A 26,372-nucleotide genomic window follows, 5' to 3' on the forward strand; every position below is an offset into this window, starting at 1 on the left:
ACACACACATGGACTATTGAATGCTTACCCTTTCTATAAATGTCTGACCTTATATCTAATTTTTAATTAAACCCTCAATGTTTGAAATGAAGCACAAAAGGCAGAATTTATTAAATCAAACAAGTGTTTGGACAAAGAACAGACATACGTACATATGCACACTGGAATGATAACAGGTAACTGCTGGCACCTTGTGGCGGTTTGAGAGATACAGAAGTGCAGCTGTGGCCCACTCATAGCACTGGGGTCTCATTATAAGCAAAGTCTAAGAAAGTTATAAGTTTCTTAAGTGATGAATACAACAAACACAAACCAGGAAAGAGTACTGTATTCTTGTCTTATTTTAAAAAGCAAACTTTGCAGTGTTGACAAAAAAAAGAAGGGAAACCCACATAATTGCAATACACTCTACTCAATAAATAACAATGCCTCTTGTTAATCTCAAAGCATACCCCGCTGGAATATGCTGCTGTGAAGAAGCTCTGTTGCCTTTTTGCTCACAAATTGCCCTATTTTCAGTGTTTGATTTGCTTTAGTAAACTTAAAGCCACAGACACGCTGCTGTCTCAGCAACAACAGCCTTCAGTAGAAATGCAAATAGATACACATGCAAAGCAAACCTCTGTCTAATTATGCAGCCGTCTTACAAGGTTTGCGTCCCTGAGCGCTGGAAAAAAGTGTAATGCACAGCATCTATGCTTGTTGTAAACATAGTTTTAATACAGAGGATATGTTCCTGGCTTGCCAGACTGGAAAGATCTGACTAAAGCTTACTGAACACTAATTACACTGCAAGACAGAAGCACAGCACTCTTTGCTTAAATTTAAAAATGAGTTGGTTTGGCAATTTTTCCTCTTATTTGCAGATAAACCACAAAGACAAGGGTAAGGTGCACTGGGTTGTGTTCATCTCTGTGCAAGGTCAAAACTGTCCAAAAATCACATTGATTTAAAGGAAACACACAAATTAATCTTAAAACACAGTCTCTGTGGTTAAATCTGGAGTTTACAAGGTTTAGACATTAAATAAAAACATAATTATTTTCAACATATTTATGACCGATGACAATGATTTCATTTGCTTTCTCTTCTAAAGTACACGTTAAGTTCTCTTTTAAAAACGCTATAAGGCACTAAAAATGAAAACGGAAGCACACTTGAACCACACAGGAAACTACTTGGTATAAAAATAAATTTGCTAAATAAACTACAACAAGGAAGCAGATGGCAGACTTGGATTTTTCTTGGATTCTTGAGGCAATCAAGGTTCACAGTCGCTCTCAGTGTTAGTCATCCTTTTTGTCAGAGGTGCTGTCTTCATTTTTCTCCCTGGAAATGCTGTTACTGCACAATTCCAGATCCCCCGGGCTTGCCTCTTGGATCGCTTGGTATCTCTGGAGCTCCAGGTAAGTGGTGAAGAGCTTGGCATATTCTGGGTGGGTTGTGGCAAAAGCTTGAAATTCACCTAAGGATTCACAAGCACAGAGAGCGGGAAAAAAACAGGATCCAGTGTAATTCGAACTATGAATAAATGTATTTTCTGCACATATTCCTATTTCAGAATGACACACTGGTGAAATTACAAAGGGACACTTAAATACTAACATGTAGCTTCATCCTGTGAGAGAATCAACTTACTGAAAGTGATGAAACCAGAGCTATCAGCATCAATCTCCTTGAAGAGTTTGGTCATGTTCAGATCTGACACACCTAGAGCAGAGCGCAGCAGCGCTGTAAACTCATCATGGGTGATTTTCTCATCTTCATCTGTGTCAAACAGCTGCAACAAACGGGACAAAAAGAAACAAAGTTTTATGCAAACTATATGCATATTTAAACCTTTAAACTATAACAAAAACATCTTAAAAACTGGACACGGAGGCAAAATCAAATTATACTTTGGATTAACTTTTAATAAATTAGTCAAACAAGAATATCCTTTCAGTTGCCATTTCTCCAAAACCACATATAACCTTATGGCCAGCAAAATGACTCCATGCTTTTCACAACAGACACACATTGTTAAGTTGACATTATCCATGCCCCTCCGAATGCCGCCTCTGTTCTTCCTGCAGCAGTGCTGCTACTGTGCACTGACAGGAAATTCAGGGCAGGCAGCTTAATCCTTTTTTGGCTTCCTGCTTATTTTTTATTGTTATTTAAATATTCAATCTTCATATTTTGTAAATATGTCAACATTATATCTCTGGATATGTACAATTTATATGAAAATTGTCAACATTTCACGTTAAACTAATAGAAGTCAGTAAAATGTGAAGAGTAAGTGTCACGTATGTGCCTTTATGGTCGTATGCAAAAGTAGCTTAAAAACACATTAGCTTTAATGAGAATATGAAATAGATACTAATATGTTTACTCCAATACACTCTAGCATAACATTCAGTTCCTTAAATAAGTACATTAGAGTTTTAATTTTTTTTACCATCCTACCTGGAAAGCCATCCGTAGAACATCGTCAGTGTTAGCTGGTCGACACAAGATGGTCACACCAATTACATACTCCCTAAAGTCAACGGTGCCGTCTCCGTTCTACACGAGGCAAAGAGACAGCACTGGTTATTACGATGGGTAGCGTTTTATCCAGTTTTCTGTCTGGAATCCATAAATCATCAAATCTGATCAAATAATAGATGAGATTATTCTAGTCTCTGGTATCAACAATACTGACTGCTCCACATGGATGTCATGCTAGAAAAGAATATGGGATGTCTTTAAAAGTCAATTTCCTACCATGGAACAGTTCTGAGGAATGTACTTCTGGAGGAATAAGTTTTCATTAAATTTACTGAACAGGGTATTAAAAGCTGTTTTTGTTTTAAATTCTCTTTTCCCATCCAAACTGATTTGATCATGATTTACTTTTTTTTTTGGCTAAAAAAATTCTGAACCCACTCTGTCATCATTTTCCTCTAAATATGATGCAGATGTACGATATGCAGAGATCCTGCTGTGCTGTAACCATAGTGTATGGCGTTTGTAGTATTTGTTGGAGCATATTTTCTTTCCTGTACGTTATTACTGAACCAAATATGAAGTTTGAACAGAGAAAAAACCTCCATATTTATTATTAGTGTTATTTATTGCTTATTGCTCTGGTTATAAAAAAAAAGATTAGGTAACCAATCTTTGATAAACACATCCTCACTCTGTCAAACAGTGCAAACAGCTCCTCCAGGGCTGGGTTAACAGGCAGCTTCAGGAATCTGGCAAACTCTTCAATGGTTATGCGTCCTCCCTTACAGGAGCTGGCCATGTTTGCAAAACTTTCAAGCTCCTTCTTCAGATTATGCCACTTCAGACTGAGTGAACATGGAACAACACAAACTATTATACAGTATTTCATAGAATATTTATACAGTGATAATTTCAGTGACTGCTAGCGCAGCAGGGATACCTTCGTGAGGTGTTCTTACTTGAGTTTGCGGCTGATTTTGGTGAACTCTACCAGGCCAGCCTCCATGGGAAGTGTCAGCTCACCAGCTGAGATCATGAGTCGACAGTCTTCATATGTGTGGTCTGTCACTGGAACTCCCAAAGCACTGAAAGCAGGAGGTTTAGGAAGCAGTCAGCTCAAAGGGCTTGTAAGGTGTAATAGGCAGCAGGCAAGTAAGACATGCAAAGATCAGGGAGATAAGAGCGGAGCAGGAATCAAACTTGGCGCATACTGACGTGTTTCTCATCAACTTACGTGCACATTAAGCCACTTTACTACTTCATTCATTACTTGTTGAAATATATACTTTCACTTTTCTATTAAACTTTGTTATACATTGCACTCAAGGGATGCACAGTGGAATGTGCAACTCAAAGTGAGGAAAGTGTTTTGTATAGCACCATTCAAAAAGACAAGGGTGCTTTCCATGAGGCATCAGACCAATGAATACTCACTGGGCCATAGTTTCTCTCACTCTGCTGGCAAACAGAGCGGGGCTTTTCTTCTCCTCCTCTGTGGGGACGTGCGGTGGCAGGAACTGAAAAACACAACAGAGAAGAAAGGTTGCAAGGAAGGTCAAATAGAAAGTAGACTCCTACACCTTTACATGAAAGCCAGAAAACACTTCTGCCACAGCTGATATGGTACAACTGAGTGCTGTTTACTACCACAAAATTTTCTCTTTATCAACACTGCCAAACCATATGCAGAAAAGTAGTGAAAGCCTTTATACAACTTATTATTGAGAGGGAAAACAGCTGTTACCTCTATTTCAACAGTGGTGTAGAGCTGACACAGGGTTAGAAGCAGCAGAGTCTTCCTGCACATGATAGAAGCACAGCAGTTATTGCACATGTTCTTTCAAAGCTGCTGTGATCCAAACCACAGATGTTACTGCTCTTTTGTTAAAGTGGTGCTCATTGTCCAGTAAAAAGTAACCGTAGACGCTGCCACTAACATGTAGGAGAAACGTTAAGAGGCACAACTGTGTTCAATCATACTCACGACTTGAAACCTTGCCAAGTCCAAGTCACGGTATCCTAAAGGGAGAAAAGACACAATGCACACATAATGAAGAATAAATCAATGAAATACAGATGCATTTTTCCAGGGTGAAAGTAAACCATTTTTGTTTGTTTTATATTATTTATTTTCAGTTGTGCCTCCTCTGTGAAGGCTAGAAAGTACAATGCCATGTCACTTAGTTTGCTCTTAATTATGAGGGGAGATGCATATATAGTGTGACAGAGTCACAAGTGCTCACCATTTTGTTGGGATACCTTATGAGCACAGGTTGTACAGGGACCCCTGGAATAAATGCACCTAAAGGTTGAGAACAATAAATAGAAAATACTTTTAAATTCATCCCCTAAAAAATGTTATGTTGTTATGCTGTAATTAAAAAAAAGACGGGTTAAGGTTACATTATGTGACATACTACCTTCTCTACCTACCTTGTTTAAAAGTTATAAGACATGAGCGATTTGTACATGTTCCCTCTGGAAATATCAGAACCTGGAGAACAAATCGTTAATCCCATATGTGATCACTTTTTTACGTATGTGGATATTATTCTAAAGAAACACAGAGCCCTTTTGAAACAGTGTGTCAGCATTGTAGACATTTTTGTTCTTTCTGGGATAAAGTTGAGAAAGAATATACATTTTTACAGCACAGACTACATAAGTGGACTAAAAGTGAACATGTGATGCCAAACCAACATCCTGAATTGTGCCTTTGAGGTTTCTTGGTTTTCTGTTTGTGCTTGAGTAACAAACCAACAAACCTGTGGCCAGTGGCCTCCTGACTTGGCTCTACTGTCAATCTCCTGGATTGTGTTTTTTCTGGAATCTGGGTCATTTCTGGACACCAGTACTGGCTGCAGACAGCGAACGAACCCTGCAGAGGGGACAAAATAGCAATAACACAACAGAGAGGGGGGTTTCTACAGTACACCGAGGGCACGAATGTTTTACAAACCCCTTGTAATCAAACACACTTTAACAGAAGCTGTGAACTTGTGCCATCAGATAACGACAGAACTTTATGGCCCAAAATGTTTTCACAATTTCAGACATGCTCATCACACACGGTGGATGTTTTTAATACAAAACAAGTTTCCTCAAGCGCAAACGCCTCAACATTCCTGTCTGTGGAACAACAACCCAAATGGAAAGCGTCTTACTGCCAAAGATGGGTGTAGCCAGGTTTTCAACACGTGAGACAGTGGAGGGCAGGCCGGCTACGATGCACACAATCCCATCAAAAAAGGTGGAGTGGGGGGCCACAGCCAGGATGGGAGCCTCACTGCTGTTGACCTGCGTACCCTTCACTACCACTCTGAAGCCCATGCAGAAGTAGTAAGCCCTTCCCAAGGCAGCCATGACCTTTCGACACATGACTCTGTAAATAAAAGAAAAATGCTCAGAACTATTTCATTTAAAAGAGGTTATTACACATTAACATAGATGGACATAAATGAACTGAATAAGCATGATTTAGCAACAGGAAAAGTTGCACCATTTTGTATACTTTTCTGTAACTCTTGAACTGCAGGGAATGTTACCTCCACCAGCTACTTCCTCAAAATCTGCAGGGAGCACACCAAATCTCTTGGACAACATAATGAATGGCACTGTGGAACTTATAAAGCTTGTTCCGAGATTACAAAGCCATGAATATTTAAAGCTGTATTAATCCTGCTCCACTAGACAGGGAACTTAATACCATGCCGTGCTGCTCGCAGAGTGAAAAGGCTTCAACTTAAATCAGTTGGTCAAGTCTTTATGGCTATGATAAGGTCTCCTTTATTATGCAGAGGGCACAGAGTAACATACAGTTGGACAAAATTAGATTCTGCATTAAACATCACATACTTGGGATTTATCTCATATCATCGTCTTTTCTTTTGCTCCAACCGCACAAGCCTTGAGACAGCTGGTAAGCTGAAAAAGGCTCCAAACTGTTGTACAAGAAGAGGTTGATGAGAGCCGATGAGAAGAAAAAAAGCAATAATAAGCTGAATGTGGTTACTGAATATGCAGGTGCATAGAACTGGGTGGCAATTATCAGTGAGATCAGAAATAGAAGTGCATAACAAACAAAACATATGCTAAATACTTCAGGGGAATATTAGTCATCTCTGCCAGCAGAAAACCCCTAAAATACGGTTTTTAATTATGGAGAGCTTGCACCACCATGAGAATATGTGTAAAGCGATAAACTGAGGTAAGGATGTATTGTCTTATCATTCACCTACAACACATCTGATTATAATCATATAGAAACTGTGGTCACAAGATCTGTGCAAAGCAATAGTGTGAATTTTTATAACTGCTACAACCCCCAAAAAAGGGTAAAAAAAATATATACAACCAGTCAATATTCTGAATCTGCAACACATTTATAAAATGTATTCATCCTGCATACACTCACCATTTATAACAAATAATTTTAATAATAACACTGACATTGCATTTAGATGTTTACAGGATTTCCTTTTTAATGCAAAAGAGAGATTGGGGGCGCGCGAGGGTCACATTTTCAGTTCCTCTGTAGCCCCAGTAAATAAAGCTGACTATTTCCTTTCTGTGGGGAGCTGAGCTGAGGTAATGCTTGTGTGACAGATACTATCTCACAAAGCATGATTCTGCAAAAATGCACGCAGATCAGAGACATTTATTTTGTACTGCCTCTGGGTTGTTCGTTTTATGAAGCAGCTGAGCCCAGTTCTTCTCCTTTTTCTTCTTTTAGTAAAGCTGTACTTTAAGTGTTTTAGTACAATTGTCTTCCTTTGAGTTCAGTGCATTTCCTAATCATTATGTTCACATGTGGTAAGTAAGTGCGCAGCAAGTTCCTTTTTATGTCAGTGAAGTTTGGGAGGTGAAACAATGATTTTCATAGATTTTGCAAAAAAGCAGAATTTAGAGTTTTATCTCAAGAACTCAGCAATACCTGTTTATTTTTTTGATTAAAAGAAATAGTCAATGTATGCGCTTGCTAATCTGTGCAGAACTACTTATTTACATAACTGTATTATTAGGTTTGAGTAACATTTGTGGATGCAGACGTTTTACCTGTTAGGCAACAACTGGGTGTATTTGCATAGAATGTCTGTGTTTAAGTAAAACGTTAGCCAACACAGACCTAGTGTGAAAGCCTGTCTTTCATCATTGCCACAGTATGCTTATTTAACATGTTTAACAAAATGTAATTCACTCCATTTCTTACACATGACATTGTGGGGCAAGTGAATATAAATGATCCTATCCTGGATAATGATACACCTATAAATAGTGGGCTGAGCATAATTTATTTGACACACTCTTTATACTTGTGTTTTGAAATTACAACTTTTTTTAAAAAGTTAACAAGTAAGTCTGATATGGAAAAGGCCATAACACTATTCATAAGGCATGGCTGGAGTTCTGTGGAAGACTGGGCAGAAGTGGGATGGGAGTTGTATCCATAGTTACCGTCTCCAGCCTGTCATTGGTGCCACAGCCCCTTTCAGAGGATGCTTGAAGGTTATTATAACAGCCACTGGCCAAGTCACCATCAAGACCAGAGAGATGAGGATGGCTCGAAGAGGGACCAGGAAGATTCCCAACAGGACACACTGTGTGGAGAGGGGAGTGGACACACGCACACACACACACACTATAAATCATAGACCCATACCAAGCTGTCAAAGACAATATCAGCTGCACCCTTGCTAATGTCTCACGTTCAAAGAACAGAAATATGCACGATTCTAGAAATCCACATCACTGGACAGCTCTTTAGAAAGCACACAACAGTTCTCATTGTTAGTGCCGCAAGCCGATTGTCAAAGCCGCTGGAGAAGATTATAGGCCTGGTCACACAGTGGCCTGTGTGTGTGTAGTCCCACACATCTGAAACACTGTGAGTGCTCTGTTACCGAAAGCAATGGTCAGTTTATGAAAGCCTACTCTAACCACTGAATTTAAACTCCATACTCACTTTGATTATATCAGCTTTTGTCAGTTTGGTGTCTTGCACGAATGGGTTGATGACCGCTGGTAAGAGCAGCGATTGCTGCCTCGGCAAAGCGAATACTCGCTGAGGCTGCATTGCTGTCCAGTCCACGAAGAAACAGCCAAATGTTGCAGTTGTCGCGCCCTTATGTTATCATTTCACTTCCTCAGCTTGGGGGGACCTGTTCTCGTTTCCTCACGTACGACGACCTATGAGTTGCAGCACACACACACACACACACATACACACTCAGACCATAGCGGAACCACACCGGCCTGAAGCTCCTCCTCCAACGTGGCTGCAGCGGCATCCGAGCCTATTCTCTTTAATCGTCAGAATTTAATCTTTTTTTTTCTTTTTTTTTTTTTTACTTCTGCCATCATTGTGAACGTCCACAAGTTATCATAGTGTCGTGTTTTTTTTTATTTGTTTAATTTATTTTTTAATTTCCTGCTAGAATAGCTACATTTTAAATCAGATCACAGAAATACATTTGAAATTGTGCCAAATACTGTCTGAAAATGCCACCAATAAGGACAGAAGGAGTGATAGAAGGACAGAAGGGGAAAGTGCGAAAAAAATCCAAACTCAAAAGCAGCGACTCAAAATAAGCAACGAGTGGTGTTTTAAAAGGATTAAGGTCAAGCGTTTAGCTGTGCTTACAAGTTCCTGTATATGGCCACTAGATGGCGCAGTGTTACAACAAATTTTCGTTTGGTTAAGTTTGTTTTCAGTGGTGTGTGTATTCTCTTCACATATGTTTAATACATAAGAGTTTTACACTTATATTGTAAGAGAAAATATTTTTCTGTCACATTTATTAAGTTTCTGTAGAACTATTTTCATACTAAACCATTTTTTTAGGGTGCAAAAACTTATTTAAACCGATTAGCAAGCTATTTCTTTCTTTTTAGTTTGGAGCTCAAGGAACCCACATTGGCTTATGGGTAATGTTATTAAACTCAACGTGACATGATAAACCATTGTTCATATCTGCCCTAAAGTATTATGCGTTTTTTAGGATGTGTTGTATTTTTTAGGCTTGTGTTTCCTATGTTTTGTCTGTTAAATGTTGACAGTGCACTTTGAGCATTTTGCAACTGTTTTCCAATGTGGTTTCTCATACTGCAAATGGCAAATAAACTGAACTGAACTGAACTGAAAAACTGTTCAATTTCACATGAAATGAGTGTTTCTGTTCCTGAAAGTGTATCTTGCTCATAGATTCCAATAGATTGTGTTGGAGCCAAATTCATTATTTTACATTAGATGATCATTTTAGTGAAAAGCTAAATTGTGACATTAAAGACAAATAATTTTATAGTTTTGAAAGAATACATTTGGTTAAAATGCATAATTTAGTAATGTTAAGTTTAAAACAAGTTTGAGTTTGGGCTTCCAATTAAATAATGCTGCATCACTATGATGTTGTAGATGAAGTCAGAGACGTTGGAAGTGACAAAATTTTTTGACCTTGTGATCCTGTTCTTTCTTTATGTTTCTTATTAAACAAAGAACTCGTTTCACTCGCATTTCAAATACTAGTTGCTAGAATGATTTCAAAACGGTGGTACAGAAGCCAAACCAAACAGAGTGCCATGCATTTAGAATCTGAAGCAATGGAGAACCTGCCCTTTTGGACTACGTCTTTTGGTTTTGCAAAAGTGGCAAAGAAAATTTACTTAAGGAATGATTTTTGGCTCTATGTGATATTAAAATTGCTTCCCTCATCTTCAGCCTGGGTGGTCTGATACAGCTCCAACACTTTAAAGATGTTGCAGAGTTAAAGAATAATTAGAATCAGACATGTATTATTTATCCCACAGGGAAATTGCTGTGTTTGAGTCAGCATTTTTATTTTTATTTTATTTTATTTTATTTTTTTATCTGGATCAAAATCATTGTCCTTTTGAAAAATGGCCTGGCCTGTCTGGGCATCTACAAAGTCTGTGCCTGATCCACTGAGAGTCTGTTACTGTACTTAAGGCCAGCATGAGGACTGTTTTTTTTTAAACAGAGACAGTATATCGGTCTCTGTTTTGTAGTTTAGAATTCATTAATATCTGCACATTTCAGACTATTTTTCCTCAACATTAGCATTGTTCCCACTTTGTCCACACCAGACTTTTTACCTTAATTTTTTTCTTAACACCACATCATAGCAGCGTCTAATTCAGAAAAATACCATTCTGCCTGCACTGTTATGTCAGAAACTTCTGAAAATACATGAAACAGATGACAGTTTGTGATACTGTGTCTGAGAGGGTTGTCAGCAGCACAGTCTCACATGGGAATGGACTCATAATTTCTCTTCACTCTACACCTCAGACTTCCAGTGTGACTTTGAGTCATAGCATCTTCCAAAATACTCAAATGATGCTGCAACTGTTGATGATGGACAGGAGATCAAGTACAGGGAATCATGGTGTGGGAACAATCACGTCATCTTGAACATGATCAAGACAAAAGAAGTGATTGTGGATTTTTGGAGGACAGGGAATAAGCCAGAACACTATTTTGATCTTGGAGGGAGAGGTGGTGGTGAACAACTGATGTTCATCTGGACAACAGACTGAAATGGAAATGCTACACTTAGGGTGTCTACCAGATAGGACAGAGTAGAGAAATTAAACCTTGCTGGACAATGGGCGGCATGATTTTTGGAAAGGAAGCACTAAATTATTCCCTTAAAATCTCTGTTGATTTTACATTTTTTTTTGGTTATACATGTCTAACAAATGTGCAAATTCAGGTGTGATAATAATTCTGTCAAGCACAGCATTTACATGATAAGTTCACAAGCTTGGTGGTGAGGGCTCATTCACCCATATTTCATCTTGCAATGCATATAAAGTTCAATATATTGACCATCTTTATTGATGACAGTAACAAAGTGCACAAGCATTAAAAACAACACAAGACGGTAATGACTATACTGTTAAAACCCAAGAAATAAAATGTTTATATATATATATATATATATATATATATATATATATATATATATATATATATATATATATATATAAAACATCAGTAAACAATACTACTCCATTAATTTTATCATGATTCTATCATACAGAAAATCTATCATCTACGGGCAACCTGTGCCAATAACCTGTACCTTTACTGAAGGGCAATGCAACAAGGAGTTGCCATGGTAATATCTGGTCTCCTTACAGTGCAGTTCCCTTTTATAGTCCCATACAAAGTGCTACCAAAATGAAGAATAATGTGTGCTTGCAAATGCTACTTTCTGACACAGAGAAGACACTAAATAGCCCTATCAGACATAGGTACATAGATTATAAAATATACAGGATACATGTAGGACTATATGCGATAAGCTATCTCTAAAAGCACCATTTTCGGTCACATTGTGCAATTTTATTTTTTCAAATGTATTGCACAACAATGAGAAAATTAATCAAAAGTGATATATTTATAAAACTGTGCTCTTTACAATGGACTTAGAAGGAATCCATAGCCAACATGAATTCCTTATAATTCAGAATCAAATTTTTATAAACTGGCAATATCTAACAGTACCTAACAGCACTGTGTTCAAAGCAGTGCAGACATACCTGATGTCTGAATTTTTTTAAAAATGATAAAAAAAAAAATATTAAAAAAACAATAAAACTGGGGTACATATCTTTATAGATCTTCATCAACATTACAAAATGACAAAATCACACAGAAATAAAGCAAATATCCAGTTGCATATGTTCACCCTGTGAAAAAGGTCTTGATGTGCCGTTCCACAGAGCTGGAGACTGGTTATACAGGCTGGAGGGACACGTGTCCCACTGAAGCGTGCCGGGATAAAACTAACAACAGTGTGCACTGCGGCAACCTCAAGTTGTGTGCCATACTGTGATGATGTCCTTATGAGACAAGGCCATCATCACCTTGCTGAGAGCCATTTTGTAAACTGCTCAGCAACCTAGCCAGTCTTTTGTGATTTCACCCAACTTGACGATCTTCAAGCTGCTGTCTTCTAGTTTGAAATAGTGGTTTCCTTTGAAGAAATAGCTGTAATCTGTAAAAGACAAGCACAATGAATTCAGAACAAGTTTAGAATTTCCATTTTAACTGATTATGTCAAACATTAAAAAAAAATTAATAGTAAAATAATTGAGCCCTTATAAAAACATATAAACCGAATAATCTGTTTCAATCAAGGTGGAAATCTTTGAACTACCCAATCAGGCTCTGGTGAGGATAAAGTTGAGCCTCTCTCTCTGAATTATGCTAATCAGACTGCATACAGAGGTACCTCTGTAGATGGTCACAGACTTGCTTTATATAAATGTGTGTTTGCAATGTGTGGTTAAAGGGCTAAGTGATGCTTACAGTATGTGTGTATGTTAGGAAAGCAGTAATGGAAAAATCCCAACCTAAAAATCTGCATAACCCACTCTAACCTGAGGAATACCTGAGTGACTGTAACCTATTCAGAAGAACTGGACTAGCGCTGCCATGTTAAAAATTCACTACCATGTATGTCTTGCACCAGAGCTTCAATAGCTTTCTACCCAGCAGGCAAAGGCAACATAAACCGTCACTCACTCCCTGCAAATTAAATCTTTGAGTGAGCAACATAAAGCAGCTGTTCTCCCACTGACTGTTCTGTCTTCCATCATGGTCAGACCAAATATCACTCCCTAACTTGAGAACTACTCACTTTACTCTGTTTATTTCCCCACATTTTTGTGCAGGCAACTCCTCTTAACATTTTACCTCTAGCTAGATGGCGTCACAACCCTCAGTTTTAATTTATGTGGGGTTTTACTGCCAAAGGCACAGTTCCAGACTTGCTAGGAAAGCTGACTGGATTTTCCTGCAATTTACCAAAAGGAATGCCAGTCCACAGACACTAAAGTATCACACATAAAATCAACAGCGTTAAAAGCACAACAGCCACCACAACTAAAATCCAAAGCCAGTAAGACTGCAGGGACAATGTGTCAATTAGATTACCTTCTAATCGAAAGTACAACATTTCAAAAGTGGTCTGATAGGTTTCTGTGGCTTTCTGTACAATCTGGTGTTGACATTTATGGACTGAACGACAGCCTTGTACATGACTATTTTTATCAATTTTGATCTCAGTGGATTTCTGACCAAAACCACTCATGCAATATTTTTTATCTGGTCCTGCAGGATCCCAAACCCATTGCAGCCCTCTAGTGTGAATGCTCTAACAAACCAGTACATTTATAGTAACAAAACTCAGCAACCATGTGGATAGGCACAGAACTCTGTACATTTACATAATTAAATCTACTGACACTTTAGCATAGTACAAGCATGACATCACACGTAATAAAGCCACATTAGTGTTATATGCTTTTTAAATCACATGAAAGTAACACTAATCAAAACACACTTACTAATAATATCTTTCATTAACACACAACAGCGCAAGAAAAATGAAACACATGAATGAATGGGTGGAAAAAACTTTCCATAACATATAAGTATCTTATTGATCTATATCAATAAGTTAGTTAAACAGCCTAGCAAGATGCTGTTGGAGATTGTTATTTTTTTTGTTGACAACCTGCAGGATTTGTGCAAGATAGTTTTAACATTTAACTTAATTCCTTCAGGAATTGTACAAACCATCTTCTACTTTCATGATGAGGTTGATATTCTGTGCTTTCAGTTTAAGTGTCTTGAGAAAACAAGCCCAGGAACCCACGACTGGTGATAATTACAAGCAAATTCACAGATTATGCTGCATCACCGCTGTAAACAGGAAGAAGCTCATAGCTGCTGGCTAAAAACCATAGCAAAAAACCATAGGGTATAATGATGGCGTTACAGTAATGCTACCAACACTGCTTAAAGGACTTGGCTTTAAAGCAGCACTGCTTCATGGAAAATGTTGACACAAATGCTACATTTTGAAAAAAAAAGCCTTTTTTAAATATGTCAGGTTTGCATAATTGGTCACAAAAATGTTATCTTGGTGCACTAATTTGTCAAATTCATAACTTTTCTTCCTAGCTTTAGGTAAACTCTTTAAGAGGCTTCTACACTTGCAGTAACTGAGCTAAAACTAGAAAAAAAGAGAAAAATATATTTTACCGATGCCATTCAGACTGAAGGCAGAGTCGAGGCCATCTGGGATACCATTCCAGGAATCAGCGATAAGTTTGGGAAAGCCAGGATCCATTTTCTTTCTGTCTTCATCATATCTGTACACAAACAACGACCGGTTATAGTGCTTCTTTTAAGGAGTGTTTTATACTCCACACAAAAACACACAATCATGATTTTTCATGGAGGTAAAATAGTATAAATTTGTCGTGTAAGGATGATTAGCTCTGTTGTGCTTTGAAGTAAAGTTTATGTCTTACTGAGCGCTAAGTCAATCCAGATGTAGTACAGCAATTAAAGGCGATGACATCAACTGTTTAGGGTAGGGTGGTTCAGATATAGGTTTTAGTCTTACAAATGGTTGCATAAGGTTTCCTTCTTCTCACCTCCAGAATTTGTCCCCAGCAAATAGGTAAGTCTTCCTGTTCTTCCTGAAGCTGAAGGCTGCATCGATTTGTGACAGGTCAGCAGGAAGATCAAGGCTGGAGATCCTCTTGGGGTAGCCTCTCTCCAGTTCATCGGCTTTGTAAACCCACATCTGATTGCCTGGAATAGACGAGCCAAAGAGAATGATCAAGTAAACTAAGCAATAAGTATTTTTAACAAAAGATTTTTAAATCAAATTTTTATTTTTATTTTTTTCATATAAATCTAGACTGACCTCATTAGTAAGCTATGCACTGAACCATGTTAATGTAACTGAAACTACAACTATATGATGTGAATCTCATCAGTGTTCAAGAAAGTTGTCATTTTAGGGCGATGCTGAGAATGTATCACAAACCACTAATAACTATGGTTGAATTACTTAAGCTGTCACCACAACAAGAACACTCAGCCAACATTCCTGCTACTACTAATGTTTCAAGACTGAAATGGCTGATCAAGTGATTTAGAAATAGAGAAGAGAACTCTTTTTATCTCATCAGAAATGGATCTGTTTGCAAGGATAAGACATTACTGTACATAAAGATCTAGGCACTTTCTTTAATTTCTTGCTTTCTCCTGCATACCTGAGAAGAAGACTGTTTTCTCCTCCACTGGGTTTTCATAGACAGCGTCTATCTTGCCAGGCAGGTCAGGCCAGTAGGTGGCCACCAGCATAGGGCCGGTCGGTTTGCTTCTGAAGTTGACTGACCTGAACAGGAACCTAGCAGAGAGAGAATGACTGGGTTAGCAATCATGAAGTAGAGGAGCTGGAGATGAAATCAGAGTGAGATTGAAAGGACAGTAGAGAAGGTTGATGAAAAAAATGAGGGTGGGTGGGGGGGTTTAGTTATGAGGTTTAGTGCAAGTGCTTCACTGGCCCAGCAAGCCACAATGGCCTGATTCATGAGCATCTGGTTCTCATTAGGACCAAGGCTGCAGACGCCAGCGGAACAAGACCCATCTTGCCCGGATTTTCAATCCACAGCTGCACAACAACAGCAGCAGCTTCCCAAACTCTTTTCCACTGACCTATTTTTTAGCAGAAAAAAAAGAAACAAGAAGAAGGAAAAAGAAAGACCTGCCAACAGTAAACGACGAGTGCCATAATGATAACGTGAGGACCAGACTAAAACTAACAAGTATGAATAGTATACATACAAAACACATGTCCAAACAACTGAATATGTCAGGATAAAAAAAAGAGACATATCCCAGTCCAAACTGACAATCTAGAAATTTTGTTAATTAAATGCTCTTTTGGATCAGCCGCCCAAGTTTATGTCAGGCACAAACAATATCCAGAGGGTTTTCAGTATGTATAAAAGCTTTGATTTCATCCTTTCCTCCTTCTGATTTCCTGAACATATTCAATAAAAAGGCAGAAACATTATCTGCCTAAGGGCTGGCAAAGAGGGCAGACTCACAGGACACACCAGGAGATGTCTCAGAAGCAGCAGTGATGTTTTAATCTTTTAGTCTTTCCTTTCTTTATGTACAGTCTGAATAACCACTGAGTCCTTCTGCTCTTTAAAGATGTAGTCAATTTGTTGTGTATTTGCAGTTGACAAATAAGTATCCTAACACTTCTAAAATGATCTTTAATGTATGAGTTAATATTGGTGAGGATCAGTGGAAACCTGCATGGGTGACATGTTTTATATACAGACCATAATATAGTTAAAGAGTGTCTGATTTAAAGTAATGTGGTGTTATTTTATTAAATGATCTCCTGTTTGTCATCCTGTGGTCATCAGTTCTTCTGTGGCCATGCAGCATGTTTACATACAGTAACCACCTTGCTAAAAGTGCATTTTTACTGGCAGCAGTGTAGTCCTGTAGAGGAACATGTACAGAAAACTGATGCATCATTCACGTCCAGGTGTAAGTAAATATTAAAAGCTTCAGTGCTTGCCACATCTTTGTATTCACAAAAAGCTGTAACGTAGTTCAATATTTTGACTGATTTCCATGAAAGTTTGTTGGGAAAAATGCCGAAGCAGCCGAACAAACACAACGTTTTTTTTTATATCAGTAAAAGTTGAGTGCAGCTTTTAATCAAAAATGCCTTGATAGAACAAAAATGGCCTTTATTAGCCATTCCAAGGTAGCCGATGTGTTAATATTGTACAACATAGCAAGAACAGCAAGAATTTGTTTGGTTGTCCTGTACACAGAAACACCCTTCTGCTCCAATGTTGTATTTCAGACAGAGTAGATTTTTGAGTCTTTCAGTACAAGCATTATACAAGCTGGTTGGTTAGTTTAAGCATGCCTGAAACTTTAAAAACTCTAAAGCTACACTGTGTGTAGCAGACGTCCTCCATTTACCATTTGCTTGGATACAAGCACAAGAGTGTGCTACTTTGCAACAAATCTAATCAGCAGGTTGTTTCAATAAGAAAGACTTTATCGTTGCCTTTTCCTTAAGCCTCTAGACAGACAGACACACTGTTATGCTGAGCTCAGGGAGTGCTGCAAGCATTACTCACTGCACCATGTTAAGATTTGTCCGACATCACACGTGCTGATTCAGCAGAAAGTGAGATTCCACTTTTACAATGGAGAAGTCGAGCCAAGAGCCAAGAGAGCACTTTTCTTTTTGTGAAGCTAAGAAACTTTGCTTGTAGCAAAGCTCTACAGCACACAGTACTGATATAGCCTTCGGGCAGCTCATTAAGAGCGATCACCAGGTCTATACTAAAACTTTACTGGTCTGAGACAGATTCAAGTCAGTGCTTTGAAAGAGCTCTGTCTTTCTTTTCTTCAACTCACTTTCACTTCTCAGTCTTTTAGAGCTGCTCACATTTTCAAAAGAAACACAAAAGATGTATGTCATATATCCCTAAAAACAACACCGTGCCCCATATCTTCACACATATGACTTCACACATCCTGACAATGAAGCAAAAAGTCTAAATTTACATTTAGTCTGTCAATACAGCTATTACTACAAACTGCAATCACTTATATACTTCTGTTACCTTTATAACTTGATGCTTTTCTTTCTTTCTTTTTTTTTTTGTTTTGTTTTACAGGATTTTATATCGGCTTGAGGTGGTTTTATTGATTATATTGGATTCTTCCTTATTTTCATTTATTATATTTATGCCACAAAGAAAATGCAGCAGTATCTTTAGTGTTTTACTTAATTCAAATTAATGTAAATTAATCTGTCCACTTAATTGTTAACTTTTTTTTAATCATGATCATTTTGACTTTGCTTGTTTTTCTTTACTAGAACAGCAATAAAGAATCCTTACATTGAAATGTAACGGCGTTTCTATGGAATATAACAACTAAAACATCAGTGACAACAGGTCCAAATGTAAATAAAGAAAAAGGGGAACAGTCTCGTGTTTAAAATACAATGATAATGATCACCAAAGCTACTGATACCTCTGAACAGGCGTGTTTACTTCTATATGTCAGCGTCAATGATCACAGGGCAGCAGCGGTGATGATATACGGACTGTTCGTCTTTCTGTCTCTGTTTAAATCTTCATACCAACAAAGCTTTGAAGAGAATTAGGTTTCAGCTCGGCTTGAGTTCCAAGAACTGGGCCAAAGTTTCACGGTCCGCAGAGCTCTCGCTGAGTCTCTGTGTTGGTCTGTTGCTGTGTGGATGAGAGCCATAGCCAGGTGAAAAGTAAATCTGCATTAAAGCAGGATTTGTGAGCAAGTTTTTTTTTTTTTTTTCTCCCAGTTTCTTACTCAATGTTCTCAGTGAGGCAAACTGAAAAACTGAAAGCCTAGGCTCTGTGGTAGGGAGGTCCACTTGCCTGTTTGTACTGGACCCATTTCCAAAACGCCTGCGACAGATATACAACTTTGGTAACCTTAAAATTACAAAGAGCAAATGTTTCAACATGACCACAAAATTATTTGTTTTCTATCAGTTCTATCCAGCCATACTGTTGTTTCTGTTTCGGAGGAATCTGTCTGTAGAAGATTTGATGAAAAAATGTGATGAAAATGCCCACCTTCCTGTGGGAAAGTACACTGACTCACAAAGACTGTTGACCAAACCACAGCATTTCTTGCAGTTCAGCCTGTAGACACACATTAAGCTTCAGAGATTTTGGATTCACTGGCGCCAGAGGAGAAGAGGCTTGTAGACTGTGTTTATGTATGATGACTATTTTTGTTGTCACTGCATGAATGAATAATTTGTTTTCTCCTTTAACTAACTGTCACATCAAGTGTTTATGCCACGGTCTTCTTGTGGAATAAGACTCCAGTGTGAGAAACAATAATTAAACTGCAATGTCAAGTGAAACCGGACATTGTTTGTTGGGGAATTATTATGAATCATAACTGGTTGAGGCTGTCTTGTTTTAATTATATAAAATGACAAAGCTGTTGGGTTTGTTCGTTGTGGTTCACAGACAGGAAATTCATCCAGACTTTAGCAGTGCCTGAAAGGTTGCAAAGAGTTAAGAAAAAACAAGCAAGAATGCTTTAATACACAATGTCACAGCCTCAGTTTTTCCAGGGATTATGCACAGCCCATCCCTTGAAACAGGTTGTGGCCGACAATCCCAAGAATTAAACATGTTCAATATTTACGACCAAAAGTTTTCACGTGTGTGTGGAAAGCCAACGACTCCTGAGTTGTGGCTCTGTGGATGGTGATGTGAAATGTAATGTAGCCAATCAGAGGGCGAGCTGACTGGGGAACAAGGACGGATATAAAGTACGTGTTCAGGTTGTCTCCAGTCTGTTATTTTTTTCAGTTCTGGTTTTTGAAGTTAATAATAGTCGCAATACCACCATCATTACTTCATCATCTATGTCCTCTGCCATGCTGGCTGTTGTGTTTTCTGGTTGTTGCCATGGTTCTTTTCTTCGTTTTTCCGGTTGGTGCTATGTTTCTTTTTCTTCGTGTTTGTTAGATCACGTTTGATCACGCAGGATTTCTGGCTCGGAAGACTAGATTCTAGATCGGCTGCAGGACAGAATCCTAACATGTGTGTTGTCCTGTACTGAGATTATCAGAGCAGACCACACACAGTACGATCAAAACTGTTAAATGTCTGATTTTTTAATCTTCATGTCTGCGGTCTTTAACAGATAAAAAAAATCTCTTCAGATTTAGAAAATCCTCATGTGTGTACCAGCCTTGAGTTGCTCCATCCGACCTTTGTGGCTTGGTAAACAATAAACTTGACAATAAAGTTTGGTTTGATGCAGAAATGCATGTGTGGGGTATATTTACTTCAAACTACTAGTAGTTACAGTACTTTACCGAGCAGAATTGTGAGTAGAAGTAAAAGAAATGGCTGTTTCAGAGGGATGATGTGTAACCTGTATGAAACAATTACCTGTCTTTGAAGAAAAAGGTTTCTCCTCTAATCTGTGCAACAGCATCAAAGACAACTGGTTCTTTACAGATGTCCATTGGAGTCACAGGACCCTGAGTTGGAGGCAAAGGCTTGTCTGTTGGCACACCTGTTGTATGATTTACCAAAAAAAATGTCACTTTTGAGAGATAAATTACACATTTACGGAACTACAAATAGGAAACAGACAATGTTAGTTCTTCTCACCATAGAGCTCCTGGATGCCTTTGATGTCATCTTGAGGCAGTCTGAAGTCTTTAATAAAAGTGTAAATAGGAGCCATCAGTGCTCCAGGGTCCTGAGAGTGCTCCAAACCAAGGGCATGACCAAACTCATGGGCTGCCACCAGGAACAAACTGTAGCCTAAAAATAAATTCAGTTTAATTAAGTTGGGATGAAAAAAAAACCTCCTAATTTTGTTCTTTCTGGTCAATCCACTTGGTTGTTATAATCCAAAACTACAGCAAGAACTTTATACAAATACTGCTTGTGGATATCCTCTTACCTTGGTCAGGACAGAAACCCCATTTGCGGTCATCATCGTAGCTCTTGGTGGTAGCGCACCACATCTTGCCATCACTGCGTCCAGAGGTGGTGCAGGAATCATAGGTGTCTCCCAAAAAGGTGAAAGGGAAGGCGCATGGGCTTCCCTCTGCATTTCCTCCCACTGTCGACATTGCTGAGGATGGCAAAACAAAGGCAAAATTTTTTAAAGTGTTTAGTGAACTTCAGTAACTTATGAAGTGATATCTATGCCAAAAATGTTTCTTTAAAGCCTGCCGTGCACTGAACTGTGAAATGTGAGCAGATGTTGTTGAAAACAGCACCATGAAAGCAGCTGGCACAACACAAATTAACATCAATAAAGAAATCCACTGGGAATAAACGCTCCTGCCCAAATTGATTTTCTTTCAAAGAAAGATCATTTTTAATCTGGCAACACTGGCTTTTAGGTGTGTGTGTGTGTGTGTGTGTGTGTGTGTGTGTGTCTGTCTGTCTGTCTGTCTGTCTGTCTATCTATCTATCTATTTTATTTATTTTATTATTTTATTTTATCATTTATTTTCAGCACAAGTTTTCACACAAGCTTCTGCAACAAAGCTACATTCCAAATAGAATAAAACCTGATAAAAGCTCAAAATGATCTTTCAGTTCTCTGTCTATCTCTCTCCCTACTTGCTGCTCTATCTCAACCCTAAAATCAGTCACACTGACAGAATGGAAAATAAGCTCTGCCTTCACATTAAAATACTTTCACAGCTATTCAGCTGACCATGACCAGAACCCAAAAATCCCAGCTGGAGAATTCCTGTAGACCAATAATGGCAGAGGTACAATATGCACTTCAAAATACACACCCAGCCTGTAAAATCTATAGAAGCATGCAAGCACAAACATAAACTGAAGACAATGCAGCAATTTGCACAAAGGTGAACATCACTGCTGGAGAAAAGGAAGGCAAGCTTTATTTTAACACAATCCTAGATTACTAAGAGCATGCTGATATGTAATGTGCCATATCAGATGTTGGAAGACCCTCCCTACCGGTTTCAGGGCAAAAGCCATAGGATGTGTCACGGTCATAATCCTCGGTAGTCGCACACCAGCGGTAACCGTCATCTCTCCCTGCAGTGGTACAGCTGTCATACTTCTCCCCCTGAAAGGTGAAGGGGAATTTACATGGAGCGCCGTCTCCATTCCCACCCAGGGTGAATAGCACTGTAAAATGAAGAAAATAAATACTATGTTAAGGTTTTGCAAATGACTTAATATCATTATATTAGATTACATTTCTAAGATTACAAGGCGAGTGATGGTGTAAGAAAGAGGTGCCCAAAGAAAAGATCAATTACTATGATGAAAAGGGATGCAACAAAAACTTGTTTTCATCAATACTAAGCTTAACAGAATACGTTGCCCCAGTACAAACAGGGCTCTCTTGTGTTCACATCATATAAAACAACATAGTACATGTGTAGTTTGGCTGTAAGTTGTAACAGGGATGTAATAATGTTAGTACCATGGACAGCAACATAACACAGATAAACAAAATGTTTGACAAAGCCTCATGTTTCTAAAGTGGGACAGTAACTTGGAGAAGAAATGTTCCAAAATCAACTCCAAATGAAGACAACAACACTTTCCTGGCATGCGGTTCAGCCTACTTTATTCCTGTCCAAAATCAGCAAAGCAGCTTTGAATAAAACAATAATCTAACATTTTTTTGCCAAGTTTCTTTTTTTTTTTTTTTGCCAATTGCAATTCATTAAACTACTAAATGTAGGCCATGACACCAGTGTTTCTAAGGTAAAGAGTAGTCATGAACTTATAAATCTTATAAGACCCCAAGAAAATAGTGTAGTTTGGACAGTGTATGTCTTTTAAAAAAATAAACCAACTTGGAAACCACTGGATAAACTTACATTCATGAGGGCAGAAACCATATTTGCCATCTTCATCAAAGTTGTAAGTGGTGGAGCACCACAGGAAACCGTCCTCGCGGCCCTGAGACGTGCAGCTGTTGTACTCAGTGCCCATGAACAGGAAGGGGAATTTACAGAACTCTCCATCAGCATTGCCAAACTTCACCTTCACCACTGTAACATAAGTAACAAACTATAGATGAAAAATATAGAAAACAGTGCTTCTTCCAGCAAGAAAAAATAAAAAGTACGTCATTGTCCAAAGAAATATGAAATGCTGTTTAACAGTGTGAGTTAAAAACTTGTCAGCCACACAATATAACACAACATTATACAAGAAAGTATTCAGGTTCATAGATTGCTTTTGCACAACTCATGTATCCATACAAAAGATATCAGTAATGAAAAATATTTAGAGCTAAACTATCCTGGTTAAATGCAGATACAATTGTGTGCAACAGAGATTTGATTTTTTGTTTGCAGCTTCATTTATCAAGAACCAGAAAAAGTCATGAAAAAGTTGAAATACTCTAAACAAAGTTTTTGAAAGTCAAATGAATATTATTAGTTATTAATGTCAGTTATTAAAAGCAGTTAATTCACACAACTTTTACTATGCTGCACTTGTTGCATTTGACTTTAAATACTGAAAACAATTTCTATCAGACTGATACAAACGATGAACTGTTAGACTGCAATTCACTGTCCGCAGTAATTAAATAAGTGATGGAGCAAGTTTAGATCATTTTCTCCATTACCTTGGCCCTCTCCCAGGGTCCACTGCTCATCATCATCAAAGTGGGAATCTCCACCAATTCCTGGCCCTGGAGCAAAGGCATGAGCCAGAAGTCCATCCTTGCCATCAAAAGGGTAACCGTCTCCATGCTCTGAAGATAAAATATCAGGACAAAAGAATAAACACTAAGATTTTTTCTTTCTTTTTTGGCATTAAGTGATGTTAAATATTTTTGTTTCTGTAACAATTTAATCAAGTTTGAGTACAGCATTTTGTTTGCTTTCCACTGTAATTACAGAAGTACTCCATGGGGTCGGCTATGGCTAGACAGAAAGATATCACAATACTGTAAGCAAATATCAAGTGCTTATTTTAGCTGGAATGACCTGAGTTAAGACCACAATTCCCACTGTTTTATTATGTACTCCTAAAATATAGGATGGCGGCAAGCACAGTCGCTATAAAAACTTATTATTATTGCTCCTCCGCCATTAACCTACAGGCCAGTGAACTTTTATTCAACTGTTTCCTGGTTAGAGTGATGAAATAGTTACTTTTGGGAGCACTTTTTAAATGTTGACCTCAGATATTGTTTATTTTAACAAAGACACTTATACTTTTGGGTTGTACTACAAATAAGCCAGCATTACTGCAGTTTGCACATATATTCAAGTTGCATACCATTGCGGCCGAAATTAACCATAATGTCAGCCTCTCCGTCCATGATGCGGGTGAAAGAGAGTGGTGTGACATCGCTCCATACTTTAAAGGCTCTGAAGAAAGCATCATTTATGACTTCCTCATCCAGATCAGGAGTGTAACCCAGAATTCTACAAACACATCATGGAATATGATTATAAAACAGGAAAACAAATGAAAATCAGGCCAAATTCTGTTGGAACAAGGAAAAAGGTGAGGTGATTAGTAGGATCAGAACATAGTTCTTTCAGTATCAAACCTTGCAAAGCATATGGAGCTTTCCTGTTTGGAAAGCAGGCCAGACAGTAATAGTGCATGACTCATCTGTTAGAACATTTCCTTAAACAGCATTTTTCTACAAACCCACAATCTACTGTGCCTGTCCACCAAGCCCTTTTTTCTGAAAACAGTCTAAGATAACATAGTTCTTATTGTCTTTGGCTTGCAGTCTATCTTCCAAACATGGCAGATGAACTTGCTATTACACATAAACGACATCCACAACAGAATGAGAACAAAGGACCTGACACATACTGTGTAGGAATGCTGGTGTTAGCGAGACATCTGATGCAAGCACTTCAGACTGTGTGGATGGGGGCGGGGTGGACTGGAGGGTTTCAAGGAGGGTGGGGTGAGTTTAGGAGGTCAGACAGGGGCAAGTATAATTTCACAATATACAACATGTGCTGATTTATGGGCAATTTTTGGGAAGAATCAAGATTGGCAAATATCATGCTGACCAATGCTGTGTTCTGATGTGATACATGCATCTAAAATAATTAGTGTATGGTAACCCACTAGACCCATTTGCAACTTTATTTATTTTTTTATTTATTTTTTCAAATGGACCACAGCCACAGTCACATGCTCTTCCATTATTAAATTCTTGTAGCTTGTCTAGAAAAAGAAAGACACATCTTAAGTTACTGACCTGTATGTGATGTCGTTCTTCTGCCACATGGGTTTCCTGTGGAAGAAGTTGTAATTGGCGACATCTGGGACGCCACAGCGGGGCTTTTTCATGATCTCCACGGTTTTGGAATCAATCTCTCCAGTTTCTTGCAGAGAGAAGAACTTCTGCATTTTCTTCAGGGTGTCTTTGAGAACCATAAGATTGCATCTGTCTTGTGGACATCCATAAAACTTATTGAGATAGTGCTATAGGAGATAAAGTAAAATAATTAATTACTTAGTTAAATACATGGTTTAGAAGAAAATCTTTAAATAAACAACTGCACATTAAAGCTGGTTAATTCATTTAGACATACGCTATGTTAATGCAGGGAAAAACTAAAAATCTTTAAAACTTACCAGAGCAACTTCTTTGTCTGTTTTGGGAGAGTCGTCTCCGGGAAACCTGATAATAGGAGAAGGACGAGCATTTGCTGTTTGAAAAGCTATAAAGTGAAGCAAAAACGCTTTGAGAACAATCCGACGACAACTTAATATCGTCGGAAAGCCCATTTTTCTCAGGTTGACACTGTCTTAATTGTGTTGAATACTGTTTGTTCTGAGTTGTGGTCCTTTCAGTCCGTCCTTCAGCTTGTGTTGCCTCTGCTCCTCTGCAGGATTTTTTTTTCTCTCCTTAACGGGACGTCTTGCACTTCGGCTCTATGAACTTTCTCAGTTCTGCTTGCTTGTGCACTTTTTTCCCCTCCGACACTTTCTGCGCAGTCTCCAGCTTGTGAACGAGTAGCGCAATGATGCACTTCTGCCTATATTTCTCAACCTTGATAGAAACACACTTAAACCGACCATTAAGTGGAAAACACTAAAGTGAGACAGCTGGGAAATCATTCATTTACTCATCTTTTTTTTCTTAAGTGATACAAGTTAAGCAAACTACTAATTTCAGCGTCCAGCTCGCTCCACCCATATATTTATTTCCATTTTCCCACCTTTTTTCGCCTTGCTTCTACAGTATTGATCGTTTGTCTGCAAAAGAAAACTTATAATTCTTATGGACCTCTGTAATTTCACTAACTCTTCTTGACACATCAGGCCTGTGTGCAAAGAAACGCAGCGACACCCAGCTGCAGACGGTCCAAAGGTGATTATAATAGTAGTGCTGTGTTGACATCTGGTGGCCGGGTGTGAATATTGCTTCAGTTGTGAAACACATTCAATCAAAGCATTAGAACACAGAAATTGCGGAGATTTCTGTCCTTGGCAGACTTCACATAAAC

The 26,372-nt window shown here is 38.3% G+C and overlaps 2 protein-coding genes across 2 annotated transcripts; both read right to left on the reverse strand.

Annotated features, from left to right (window-relative positions):
* Positions 1 to 317: 317 nt before the first annotated feature.
* On the reverse strand, positions 318 to 8,720 carry lpcat2 (lysophosphatidylcholine acyltransferase 2). Its single transcript, XM_041984496.1, has 14 exons — positions 8,438 to 8,720; positions 7,930 to 8,072; positions 5,640 to 5,857; positions 5,241 to 5,353; positions 4,909 to 4,969; positions 4,719 to 4,777; positions 4,460 to 4,494; positions 4,220 to 4,274; positions 3,910 to 3,992; positions 3,435 to 3,560; positions 3,167 to 3,320; positions 2,452 to 2,550; positions 1,639 to 1,780; positions 318 to 1,465 (listed from the first exon to the last, which is right to left on the reverse strand). The coding sequence occupies exons 1-14, from the start codon at positions 8,546 to 8,548 to the stop codon at positions 1,287 to 1,289; spliced, it is 1,578 nt and encodes a 525-aa protein (XP_041840430.1). The 5' UTR covers positions 8,549 to 8,720; the 3' UTR covers positions 318 to 1,286.
* Positions 8,721 to 11,306: 2,586 nt separating this feature from the next.
* mmp2 (matrix metallopeptidase 2) lies at positions 11,307 to 25,850 on the reverse strand. The gene is made up of 13 exons (XM_041984488.1): positions 25,498 to 25,850; positions 25,118 to 25,344; positions 24,169 to 24,317; positions 23,510 to 23,638; positions 22,752 to 22,925; positions 21,874 to 22,047; positions 20,834 to 21,007; positions 20,536 to 20,691; positions 20,311 to 20,437; positions 15,574 to 15,710; positions 14,947 to 15,106; positions 14,549 to 14,658; positions 11,307 to 12,494 (listed from the first exon to the last, which is right to left on the reverse strand). Exons 1-13 carry the CDS (start codon positions 25,648 to 25,650, stop codon positions 12,391 to 12,393), a joined length of 1,974 nt encoding a protein of 657 aa, XP_041840422.1. The 5' UTR covers positions 25,651 to 25,850; the 3' UTR covers positions 11,307 to 12,390.
* Between the last annotated feature and the right edge of the window lie 522 nt (positions 25,851 to 26,372).

This window comes from Melanotaenia boesemani, chromosome 1 (assembly GCF_017639745.1).
Source record: "Melanotaenia boesemani isolate fMelBoe1 chromosome 1, fMelBoe1.pri, whole genome shotgun sequence".
NCBI classification, from domain to species: domain Eukaryota; kingdom Metazoa; phylum Chordata; class Actinopteri; order Atheriniformes; family Melanotaeniidae; genus Melanotaenia; species Melanotaenia boesemani.

What these genes read in the sequence shown, in the direction of transcription:
- lpcat2 (XM_041984496.1), bottom strand. Translation starts at nt 8,548, where the DNA reads ATGCAGCCTCAGCGAGTATTCGCTTTGCCGAGGCAGCAATCGCTGCTC. An exon ending in CCAATGACAGGCTGGAGACG is followed by an intron (nt 5,858 to 7,929) that starts GTAACTATGGAT and finishes TTTTATTTACAG; the next exon opens with AGTCATGTGTCGAAAGGTCA. An exon ending in ACTTGGCAAGGTTTCAAGTC is followed by an intron (nt 4,275 to 4,459) that starts GTGAGTATGATT and finishes TATCATGTGCAG; the next exon opens with GAAGACTCTGCTGCTTCTAA.
- mmp2 (XM_041984488.1), bottom strand. Translation starts at nt 25,650, where the DNA reads ATGGGCTTTCCGACGATATTAAGTTGTCGTCGGATTGTTCTCAAAGCG. An exon ending in TGGTTTCTGCCCTCATGAAT is followed by an intron (nt 22,048 to 22,751) that starts GTAAGTTTATCC and finishes TTCATTTTACAG; the next exon opens with TGCTATTCACCCTGGGTGGG. An exon ending in GCTGGGGACAAATTCTGGAG is followed by an intron (nt 14,659 to 14,946) that starts GTGAGAAGAAGG and finishes GTTTGTGTACAG; the next exon opens with ATATGATGAAGACAGAAAGA.